The sequence below is a fragment of the Phasianus colchicus genome, chromosome 7, assembly GCF_987193195.1.
Source record: "Phasianus colchicus chromosome 7, bPhaCol1.hap1.1, whole genome shotgun sequence".
Lineage (NCBI taxonomy): Eukaryota > Metazoa > Chordata > Aves > Galliformes > Phasianidae > Phasianus > Phasianus colchicus.
Window position 1 is genome coordinate 27,146,421 of NC_143442.1, and position 11,913 is coordinate 27,158,333.

Genomic DNA, 11,913 nt, shown 5'->3' on the forward strand with positions numbered 1-11,913 from the left:
TTAAGGCACTTGGTATTCTGTTTCAGAATTTATTGGTGCTTGCCAGAACTAGGAAGAACTTGGAAGCCACTGTGCGTAAGACTAGACAACTGTGTACAAAGTAGAGAAATACACTCTTATGTGACCTTCATGTAATAAAACAAACTGCGCAAGAGTATTGATATGTATCACCTTATTCCTCTGTACACAAAGCCATAGTTCTGGGATAAACTTGATAGCCCACTTCTAAGATTTACTAGAAATCTGACACTTAAGCCTACAGGGCATTTCTCTCCAGGAAGCATTCCCCTGTCTAGAATGTTTCTCTGAAATAGAAGTTACGTTAACTCTGGTAAGAAATATCTAAGCTGAACTGACAAACAGTTCTTCTGAAATATTAAACAATGATATGAAAATAAGGCATGTGCATTGACTTTATTTTGCCTTTTCCATACTGCTTGTTTTACATGCTGGAACAGACAGTTTCTCACAGAGCTGTGGGAGGAGGGAGAATGCCCTGAGGGTATGAAACAGGTAAGTTTTCTTTGCTAAGAGTTGAATAACTTAGCACTCCTGCTTAAGCAGTACCTAGTTGCCTCCTTGGCTGGAGAGTTGTGGTCTTCAGCTCTTTGGATGTTACGTTGTCCACACTAGGTGAAGTTTCCCCTTAAAGCAAGCTTTGTATGCCACCTACTCCTTTTTTCTTTAACCCAACATTTTCTACGACATCTTTTCTTTCTGCTTTCTACCTTCTGTGGTGGTCAGAAACCCTTCAATTTTTCTTGCATAGTTTCAAAACAAAAAATCCTTTACAACTCCCCAGGTGCTTTAAAACTGACCTCTTAATTCAGCTGTCACTTTCCCCAGCTGCCTACCACTAATAAGAACTATTTTTCACAGAGGTGAGAAATTTCAGTCTTTTTGGTGAAGTGTTAGGAGATGCCCAAGACTGCTCCAGGCTGTCCTTTGTCCTGAAATGTATGTTTCTACATTATGTGATATCTTGCCACCTATCCTGTAGTACTCACATGGATTGCAGAGGCTTTGGGTGTGCTGACTGATCTCAGTTGGTGTATGTGCTTCACCTGAAACTACAGAATTTCATGACTGAAACTAGATTAAATTAGAGAAAGTGCATAGACAGGATCTGAAATTGTTCTAACCTATACACGTTTCTTTAGAGACTGGAAAGAGTATTGATGTAATGAAGAGAATTAGTGAAAATGAGTTTAATCAAGACAGCTGGTACACTGCACTGATAAGTGAAAGGCACAACAGTACTGAGATGAGTAAAATTTTGCTCTATGTTGTGTGTCACTAAATGACGGTTGACTTTAGGTGTCTTTACACTGCTAAGGGAGAATTCCATCCTTGTAAAGAATAGTATTTCAGCACAGAAGGGAGTGTATCCATGCCCTAGCTCTCACTGAGTTGACATTTACTCTTTGGAGAATTAAGAACTCCGCATTAGACCAGGCATATGTAGTATAACCTAATTACAATGCCCAACAGTGAAACTGGCAGGTAGGCAAGTTCAGATTATCAAACATAGTTGTGCCTGAAGCCCAGATAGTGGATATAGCTGAAACTGCTGTGCTTTGTGTTACGTGTGCCTCTTGGAAATCTCAGGGGTAAGGCTGCTTTCTGTTTCTTTCTAGAGCAGTTTCTGGTCAGAATTCAAGAGCAGCCAGAGGCACCTTACAACCCCTGTCAGCCAATGGGATCAAAAGCACCAAGTCGTTGATGCTGGACAAGTGTTCTGTACACCCTAAAGCTAAAATGTCAGGATTTCCTTTCAACTCAGCCAGAGTTCAGTCAGTTGATGCTGGTAAGTAACATTCACGCTACTAACAGCTAAAACTTGAGTAAATATATTACAGTGTTGAAAAGACATAAGCTTAGATAAGGCAGAAAAACTGATTACATGAATGGTTTGACAGATTAATAAATGGTAGCCTGAATTACCTTGCGTTACATACATGCCAGTTGCCTGTCACCAATAACACTCTGAACTGCACTTGATAGCAGCTTGAATAGAATACGTACATTCAGCTGAACATGTGCGTGTTTTGTACAGTAGAAAATTACACACAAAGCTCAGATATGAAATAGGTGCCCCAAAAGGAGCATAATACCGCTTTTACAAATAGTGTGTACAAAAAATGTTTATGGTGGAGGGTGTTGAAGTTTTCCCCATTACGCTTGATGAACTTCATGAAACATGAGTTCCCGAGGTATGCTTGTTTCAGGGCCGTGGAGCTTGGATGCTCTTCTTTCAAAAGCAGCAACCATCTGCTTTACCACTTCATCAAAGAACAGTGTAGCTAGTTGCGAGTGTAGAAGTGAACGAAATTCAAAAGAAATCTGTCAAAATAAAGGAGATGGTTTTTTTGTCCCACTGTGCTAAAATGTCATTAGCAATAACTTAAAAATCTTCAATTAATGCTGCAAGTAAGCTGTAGAAAAAAGAACAGTTTAAAACTGAATGACGAGTGTGTAATTGAAGAAAAGCCTAATTCTTTGGTCAGAGGACTGTTTCCCCAGGCTTTCCAATTAGCATTTTGTTGGTTCTCTTACGCATCACTTCCATTTTTCTAAGTCAGCTGTATCTTAACTAAATGAAGGATCACAAAACATAAGTAGATTTGGGATAATGGAAAAACTTAAAACCAACAGTAACAGCTTCATTACTTTGCATGCAGAACTGGAGTGACAAAAGCTTGAAGAAAATCCAACGAGGCAAGACAGCAGATGTACAGGTAAGCTGAAGCAAACTCGAAGAGGGATTAAAAGGCACTTTGAAGCAGTTACCTATTAGGTATCGACACTATTTATCCACCTGTGTAGATGTAGTTAACCATATGTTTGAACAAGGCTTCTGTACTGACTAATGCTAAAAATTTGCTTTTATCTGTTCTGCCTCCTTCCTGAACACCTACTCTGTACCTTTGCTGTCCTGACACGGGCAGTCAGTTTTGGAGCACAAAGGTACTGGCTGAGTCCTTCGTACCATATCCATGTGCCTTATATTCCCCTTTTAGCTACTGCATCTCTTATTATGCTGAAGCTACTGTAGTAGTGAGCACTTAAGGCAGGAGCATGTGAGTTTGCTTTCTGTCTCCTCCCCCAGAAGAAAATGTGATGACAACAGCAAGGTCACTTTTATGTCAGCCAGCCTTCAAGCATGTTTTTTGCTGTGCTGGCCCTTGGTCCAGTTCAAGAACGTTCCCCTTTAGGCTACGCTATTGGGTTTAGTTCTACAGCTTCCAGAAATTACTACAAAATTGTCAGGAAAAGAAATAGATTGCTCTTTAGCACTTAAAAAAAAAAAAAAAGTCCTGCTATTTTCTGGACTGTGATTTAAGTACTTTTGTTCTACCTGAGAAATTAGCAAATAAAATTTTATGTGAAGCAAATACGTATTCTTTTAAATTGCTTATCAGTAATGCATATGAACTGCAGAAATAGTAATATGGAAGTGATTTAACTATGGGGACTGTAAGCCAGGTGTAGCTTCATTTGCATTTGTTTGATCTCAAGCACCAGTAAAATTAATGTGCCTTCTGAAAGTCTGAGAGGCCTCAGAGCATGTAGAGTTCTGCAAAGCAGGGATAATGAGTGTTACAGCATGTTCAGGAACCATACAAGAACTTTGAGGTACGGCATATATTTATGAAGCTTGCAGATGGCAACCTGTTGTGCTTAAATCCATATACCAAATCACTTAAGAGCTGAAACATCTCAAAATAAGGACTCATTACAATTCAGCATACATACGACATACCATCATACTGGCAGAACGCTAGTGCCATAGGTTGGGGGAGCTAGCATAAGCAAAACTCAAAACTTTCTAAAGCCAACCAGCACTCCTGAAATCAGTCTTCTCTTTCACTCAGTTACACAGTATGTTTTGAGAAGTTTGTTCTGAAATGTTTATCAATGCCATCAGCTGAGGCCCAGAGGCACAGCACATTGGAATTGGGCAAGGGTTAGAATCCTGAAGTACTTGCTGTTGTAAGGCAACCCCCTGCTCACCTGGCTTGTATTTGCTTCTGTTATCTCAAATGACATAAGCAACATAAGGTGTTAATAGTGTTTCTTCATGAAGAAAATCCCATTTTAAGTCCAGATTTGACCCTAACTGAAATTCTCAACCTGAAGTGTCAAAACTTGGCTTTGATGGGGAAAAAAGCTTTCTGCACAAACCCAGAACTTAAAGAACAGGGTTTATACAAATGCTTAATTGAAGTTTTCTCAAGTTAATTACTAGTCAGTAGCAGGAACTGGCACTTATTAGCCTGGAGAAATTTAAATACCATGAGCAACTAACATGCAAACATGGTTATTAAATGCCATGAGAAATTTTCAAGTGCCTATAGGTTAGTTTTTGAACTGTTGAAGTGCAGTACAGCAATAAGGTGAAAGTTACTAACCCAGTGAAGTTATGTGCCACTTTACAAATACTGTAAAAGCTCTTTTTCCTATGTACAGAAGAGATTTTTTAAAGCATAGTGTCCCAGTATAGGCCAGCAGCATTGGGCCATTCCTGTGATCTCCTAAAATAGAAGGGTGGCATTTCTCTAAAGAATTATGCAGCAGTGTTTTAGGTGGAGTAGGACTTAAAATACATGAAATAGTAAAACTAAAAGTTGGGAAATCAAGCTGGCAAAACTCGTAGGCCAAACAGGATAGATGGGAGAATATCTACTTTCTGATAACAAGAGTACTTTGGTTGTAAACTAATCGAAGGAAACAGCAAAGTCCGTGAATATGTGTATTATTTCTCCCCCTGTATTTGTTTATCTAAAACTGTAACACATAGAGAATGTTAAGGTGAGAGATACCAGTCCCTAGTCATTGTGTGTGGACATCTCACAGACATCTGCTGTGCCTTAAAGAACTGTATAGCAGTTTCCACATAGTAAAGTTCACAACCATTAACTCAGTTTCAGTGTGAGTGGATGGGAAAGCAGAGGGAAAATAGTACCTTATACTCTTTTTTTCTTAAATGCAACCAAAGAATGTTTTTATGCCCCATTTCTAGCAAGTGAAAGTTTTAATTACAATACTTACTGCAAAATCCAATGTACATGTCCTTGGATAGGCAGGGATGCCTGGGCTGAAGCGCCATACTGTTTCCAAGTGATTAAATAGCTTTCCATCGGTGCAGGATGCCTAAAAGAAAGTTTGAAAAGCCACGCTGCAGTTATGCTCCCACACAAGGGACCAATCAGTATTACTGAAGCGTGCATTTGCATTTTGCTAGACTGTGAAGGTCACAGCACAGTTAAAAATTGCTCTTAATACTGCAGCCAGTGAGAGATCGCATTTGCACAGTGTCACTCAAAGTAGAATAACTGAAAAGCTAGTAAGGTGGGGGAAGGATTTTTGTCTTGAGTCATAAAACAGATCTTTTGCGTAAGGCATCCCACACCATGATAATGTTAGTGCTCTATTACGAAAATATGGTATAACACTATATAACATTGTTTTCAGCAAACGATGTGGATATTTACTGGTTTTGTATATGTATTTATTTTAATTACATGTACAGAATGCTTTATATACTACTGCGTGGACCGGTAATTTCATGCTATAGGAATGTTTAGCATCAAAATAAACCTGATTGAAGTCAAACTCAAAAAGTCCTTTGTCATAAGACATTATCATCATCAAGAATTACCCCAAAGTCAGTAAGACTGTATACACTCAAGTTCATAATTAGCTTATATCTTGGCTTTGTTTCCAGCAAGATGCATTTAATCAGTGTTCTGAGAGCCCTTCTATACAGTCCTACTTTAAAACCATAAACCAAGCCGCCTCAAAGGCTTATCAAATGCACAAAAGTACCTTATTTTTTCTGCCCAATATAGGAATACAGTGCCTCACTGCTTCTGCAACAGGGGGAAGGAGGGAAGGGCAGACAGGATAAGGAAGCTGAGCCTTTCAGGCCTGTTGCTGACAAAAGGACAGGAAGCATGGGAAAAGTGCCAGCATGTGCCCCTTGCTCCCAACCTGACAAACAGTAAAACTCACCTGACCCTTCCCTCAGCAGCAAGAACTGCTGCTACCAGCTTCTTTTTCTAGGGCTTAAGCACCGCTGCTGGAAGCGAGAAATCCATGCTCATTTTGTCATCACCAACAGGCTGCTATAAAGAAACACCATGCAAGCTGCCCTTGCCCAGAGTTATTTCTGAAGACAGCATAGTAGTCCAAACACACAGTCACTTTATGGTAATGTTCCTACAGTTATATGAGCATAATGTAAACTTGTAGGAAAAATAATCCCAGCAGAGATAACACTAATACTTCTCAGAAGAGGAAATCTAAAGAAGCTGTTGTCACTGCTTTCTTGTTCTTTTCTGAGATGGGAACTTTTCTTTTGACAGAATAAAAGTGAAAAAGGGTTGGTAAGCCAACTTGGTATCTATCTGTGAAAGAAAAAAAAAGCCATTCTTGTCAGGGAAGAACAGAAAGGGAAAGAAGCATGTAAAACTCAGATTTTTCTATTGCAATTGTTCAACTTTATTATAAACATAAGGAAGTTTGTTTTTTTCTTTCCAAAATTAGTAAGTACCTTGATTAAAAGTACTTTGCATGTTTTCTTTCCAATTCATGTCCCCCCTGCACTTAAGAAACCCATTTCTGTTTTGAACAGTGTCCCATAAGAGGAAGCCTAGAAAAGAACAGTAAAATAAGATGTCCAAATATGTATCTTGAATAGTAACCAACTGTCATTTCTCTAATTGTTCCAAAAGATTATCAAAATTGCCACATAAAGGCAGTTGGTATGGATCTGGTTTGGGCTGTTCCTAACAGCGCTGAACCTGTGAGGTAGACAAGCAGTTGGAAGATCCTGGCCTCATTTAAATTTCTCCTTGAATGATTACCTTTGAGAAGCTGAAAGGAGAAAATACACAATTGCTAAACAAATTAATTCTAGAAATGGACTTTAAAACAACTGATGTTCTCATAATATACTGAATAACAAGTTCTTCAGCAGATCTTCATCCTGAAGTTAACACTTCTTACATAAATAAAACTGTCAGAAGAAAAATAATGATAGATTTTGCTAAGATATCAGAAGCAACAGTTGTCCGATAACTGAAGTCTTTATTAATTTTGCATTTAGATAGGCTTGATATATAACAAAAATAAACATGAATTGGCTATCTTCTTGAATGACTGCCTCTTTCTCCAGCAAAAATGAGCTAAAAAGCATTTTTCCCCTATTTGGCAGCCTATGTTTTAACAGCAGATTCAAATTATCCCTGGGTAAACCTGAAGTTTTTAAGGAAAAGCACCAGTTTTGTACCACAGAAAGCAATATTGGAATGTCGAACACACAAGTTATGGAAAGCAATAGCTAAGAAAAAGAATAAGTTACCTTAACTAAGTGTGGTCTCACCAGGGTAACAACCGATGTGTACCGTTCCACTACAGGAGGGAAGCCTATTTCTAGCTGTGCTTTGCAGTACCCAGAGCGCTTCGATAACACATCTGACTTTTTACACCAAGGCACAAATAGCTTGTAGTTCTCCACAACAGCAACAACTTCATACATTTCCTGCATAGAATAACTGGAATAAAAATATGAACGTTACAGTTACATGGTGTTTTTAATATGAATTCAGTATTAAAAGACTCAAAGATATTATTTACGGCACAGGCAGTTCTGAAGGTGAACATGCAGATACCAGAAAATGCTACTGTTACTTTTAAAAATTAAACATGCAGCTCTGCCAACAAGAGAAAAAAGAAAGTAGTAAATTGGTGAAAGCCTTTGCAGAAAGAAGCAAAACACCACACAGTACCCAGCTGTGATGTTAGTGACCACTGGGCCTGTTACCTGCTACTTTCTGCAGTACTGGGGAAGCATGCTTAGATTTCATATAGAAAAAAAGAGTTTTTCCAGCATGGTGTGTTGTCATTCAGGTAGATGATGTGTTGGTGTGTTGTCTTTCACACAGTGAAAGAATGTGCTCTTCACATCCTCCAAAAAAGGTATGGCAAAACTAAGGGACTGTGTTTTAGAAAGTTTAAATAGAGCAATGCTACGTTCCTTACTTAGCTCCTAAAACATGCTGATTAAAAAATACACTCACTGGAAAAACGGTATTATTGGACAAAGGCTCCTTTTAAACAACTACCCACAATTTATTGCAGCTCAAGAATTACTCTATAAATGAATGTTGAGTATCATCAAAAATATTAAACCTAATGAATGAATTATACCATTGCAGACTGGAGACTGGGAACAGATTCCAATCTCATCAAGTTGATGAGAAATTTTCCACAAAGTCTTTTTCTGTGTGCCTGTGTTTCTTAATCCCACAATTAGTTATTTTCCTTCTTTTGAGAAGAGAACACCTCAAGTGAGAAGTACCACAAAATCTATGTGTAACATTGCATGTATTTGCAACAAAAGGGGGAAAAAAATCTGTTTTCACATCTTTTTGTATACCCCCATTTCACCAGATTAGTGATGCATGCTTCCCTATTGGGGCTGTTTTTGTTTTGTTGTGGAATAAAAAGGTTATTTCTGCTTTTTCTTTCAAAGGAGACAGTATTTGAGGTTCCTCAGTTTTTGGTACTGAACTTCAGACTTGAACAGCCTGATATCTACAAGTTCTGGATGTCAGAACTTCTTGCTTGTCTCCAGCTGGGCACAATTTCAGGGCCATGTATCTTCATGGATGGTCAACCTTTGGATTTTCAGTTTTTCTGATTAATTGCAGCAAACACCAATTTTCAAATTTCTATACATACCCTATAATTCTCCTTTCAGAGTATTCTTTTCTTTTATTTACTAGTGGTGCAGCAATGTTGAAGAAACTTCTTGAAAAGGTATGGCTCAGCACAGGCACTTGCAAAGGAGAAATTCTGGTCATCAGAATACCACAAGAAGCCAAGTGCCTGCAACAGTGAGAATGCTGTTAGATGTGCGTCTCTTCAGCAACGCAGATCACAACAGGTGAGATGGCATAGTCTGCTCCGTAATGTTCCAGAAAATGTCCAAATTACATGGAAAAACAAAGGCTCGTAGCAGTTTGCAATCTATTCAAAACAAGAGGTGTTTTTTTTTCCCTTTAGTAGAAACTAAAAATAGCTCCCAGTCACGAGACAAGAAGCTGGCAGAGTAAAATAACAAAGGCCCCCATTAAACACTGGCTTTGTGGCAGCCTGAGTTCTTGTAAAAGACTCGTGCACTTGCATTTGCAAAATGTAATTTCTTACAAGCAAAATCAAGGCATACCCTGCAGTATTTTGGATTACACAGAGGTTGTGTTTGCAGTTACAGCAGTAATCCCTCTGCTGCCTTCCTTCTCTTAAAGGAAGATTTTATTTTGGAAGTGCTTTCAGAAACTGCACTGCATCCCCAGCACTGAGCATTTTCTTGTCTTGAAAATAACACACAAAACCATGGATGCACTGTTTTTAGAAATTACACTGAACAAATTAAAAAACGCTATTAGTTCAGATCCCATCTCAGTTTTCTGTTTGTGAACGCCTGCACTACAGCCTAACAAATACTCACTGTGGTTAATAGGTCTCTTATGCTAAATTACCGCTTTTGCCTAGATTGAGCCAGTTCAGATGTAAAATGTTAACTCAGTTACGGGTTTTGGCACCAGGGAGTTCAAAATGTCACTGTTTGCTGTCAGCAGTTCTGCGTACGTAAGCTGAAGCACAACCAAGGTCTTTTTTCTGTGTCATTAAACAATCAGGACTGTACCTCTAGATTCACAAAATCAAAAATTGAACCAACCTTCCGTGCTTAGTAGAAGACTTGTTTGTTTCTTTAACACACTGAGCAGTGATGGATGCCATTTTTTTCCAGCCACCAAAGTAGTTTAGCAAATTACAGTTACCAATTTTAAACAGTTGAAATTATTATTAACATGCTCTTTAAAAATCAACGTAACTTTCAATTTAAAAGAAATGCAGTAATAGCCGTAGACTGACCACGTTAGTCTGTATGGTCACTGTACTCGAAGGAAGGAAAAGAATAAACTGGTTTTGGGTTTAGAGGGAAATAAATATTCCCATGGACTCATTAGAAATTATCTGCATAGACTTCTTTAAAAAATAAATGAGCAACTGTGAGATGAAGCAGGGTGATTGACACCACAGCCTGTAGTCACCACAGCTGAAAAGAGACGGCGTAAGGTCCAACAGCAGCACAGTGGTGAAATGAAGACAACCAGCCTACTTAAAAAGTCTTTCAACAGCAAGCTCTGCATACATTTGGAATGGTATCTCAAGGGATGGACACAGCCTGTTTTTTTTTCCCACTTCAGACCAGACAGGACCGTTAAGGAAAATTGTGGCTTTGACAGAAATAGTGGATAGGTGCCAGTAACACTGCAGCCTCAACCAGAGTCACTGAAAGAGCTCACAGCTTTGGACCACAGCTCATTCTGGAGCACTCATTTAAGTTATTACTCATTTAAGTTATTTTCTTTGTCTGGAGCTGCCGACAGCACGCAGCCCCAACCTGCTGGCAGGTGTCTTCCAGTAATTGGTTTTTTACTGTCAAGCAATGCCAGCGCACTGTCGCATACAATTTTATCTGCACGTGTTTCAGCACAAGGCTGAAAAACACTCTCTGCAAATACTTTTGTAGCTACTGTAAGATAACATCCTTTAGCTATGTTGCCTTTCAAGGAAGGAGGGGTTGTGAGAGGTTATAATGTTAACTAAACTGGTGAGGCAACATGTTTCTCTAGATTATCTATGAAGAATGGATGCTACCAGAACGTGCTGGGCTTGGCCCCGGTCCGGAGCAGCTTGCTTCTTAAGGAAACAACACAAGTGCGAGCTGCAATGGGCAGTCGTGTGTTCCTGTGAGCCTGGCAGAGGCCCCCGAAGCAAAGCCAAGTCCCTCCCAGGATGCAGGCACCTGGCTGCCCTGACAGCCCCTCAGCGCTCTCCCAACTGGGGGCTGGGTTTTAACTGCCACTAAACTTCATGGCGCTGAATGCACCTCTTGGTAATCGTTCCTGCTCTCCATTCAGAACTGCATCATTTCTGAAAAGTTCGTTGAAAGCGGCTGGTTTACTTAGCAGGACCGAACTGTTTTAACGGTGAGGATGCAAAGCGATGTATCCGCGACTGGTGCGCGGTACAGAGTGCGGCCGCAGGAAGCTGACAGGCCGTTCCGCAGGCGCGGGCAGCACGGGAGCCGGCCGTGCGCAGAGGAGGACGGCTCCGCGGCTTCACGTTTAACGCAGGAGCGCACAGCTGCGTCTTCCCCCGCTCCTGACGGCTTCCCCGCGGCTCTCCCCGCCGCAGCGGCCGGCTCCTTCCCCTCTCGGGACGCAGCCCCGCGAGCCGCACCCCGCCCGGCCCCCGCAGCCGCCCCGCGCTACGGAGACGGGAACGGCGCCGTGTACGGCTCTCGGCTCCGCTCCGCTCCCCCGGCCGCGTCGGGAGTGCCGGCGGCCGAGACCGCCGCCCTCGCGCGCCCGCCGCTCCCGGGGCAGGCCCGGCCCGCCCGCCTACCTGACGGCAGCCGCTCGGGGAGGCGGCGCGGCGACGAGCCTCCCCGTCAGCGCCCTGCCGAGCGCCCGCCCGCTGCGCGCCATCCCGGGCCCCGCTCCTCGCCGGCTGCCGCCCGCCCGGCGCTGCCCGACTGTCGCGGCGGCCCTGCCCCGCCCGGCCGCCTATCGCAGCGCGGGGGCCGGCGGCGCGGTCACGGGACGGCAGCGGAGCGGGAGGCGGGGCCGGGCGGAGCGGCGCCTGCCCCGGATTGGCCCGGCGGCGAGAGCGGCTATACTTGGGCTGCGCGCCGGGAGCCCCCGCGGTGTTTGCGGCCGCGTGACGGGCGGGGCGGGGGTGCCTCTCAGCCGCCCCTCAGATGCCCCGGCCGCCGCTCCTCGTGAGAGGCGGGTTTGCGTAGCGTCACCGAAACTTGTGTGTCCTCGCTTGGTC

The 11,913-nt window shown here is 42.1% G+C and overlaps 1 protein-coding gene across 2 annotated transcripts; it reads right to left on the reverse strand.

Annotated features, from left to right (window-relative positions):
- Nucleotides 1-395: 395 nt before the first annotated feature.
- On the reverse strand, nucleotides 396-11,642 carry COQ10B (coenzyme Q10B). Of its 2 annotated transcripts, none has more exons than XM_031601169.2 (5): nucleotides 11,485-11,642; nucleotides 8,749-8,895; nucleotides 7,367-7,559; nucleotides 5,053-5,154; nucleotides 396-2,343 (listed from the first exon to the last, which is right to left on the reverse strand). In XM_031601169.2, the coding sequence occupies exons 1-5, from the start codon at nucleotides 11,565-11,567 to the stop codon at nucleotides 2,176-2,178; spliced, it is 693 nt and encodes a 230-aa protein (XP_031457029.1). In that variant the 5' UTR covers nucleotides 11,568-11,642; the 3' UTR covers nucleotides 396-2,175. The 2 variants fall into 2 exon arrangements, 1 of the variants encoding a protein (XP_031457029.1); XR_016468368.1 differs by lacking the exon at nucleotides 396-2,343 and adding an exon at nucleotides 6,016-6,655.
- Between the last annotated feature and the right edge of the window lie 271 nt (nucleotides 11,643-11,913).

Bases quoted from the DNA above. Each gene is read 5' to 3' on its own strand.
- COQ10B (XM_031601169.2), bottom strand. From the start codon at position 11,567: ATGGCGCGCAGCGGGCGGGCGCTCGGCAGGGCGCTGACGGGGAGGCTC. The intron at 8,896-11,484 runs GTAGGCGGGCGG...TCACTGTTGCAG, and splicing joins CCCCGAGCGGCTGCCGTCAG to GCACTTGGCTTCTTGTGGTA. The intron at 7,560-8,748 runs GTATGTATAGAA...TTTTTATTCCAG, and splicing joins TCTGAAAGGAGAATTATAGG to TTATTCTATGCAGGAAATGT.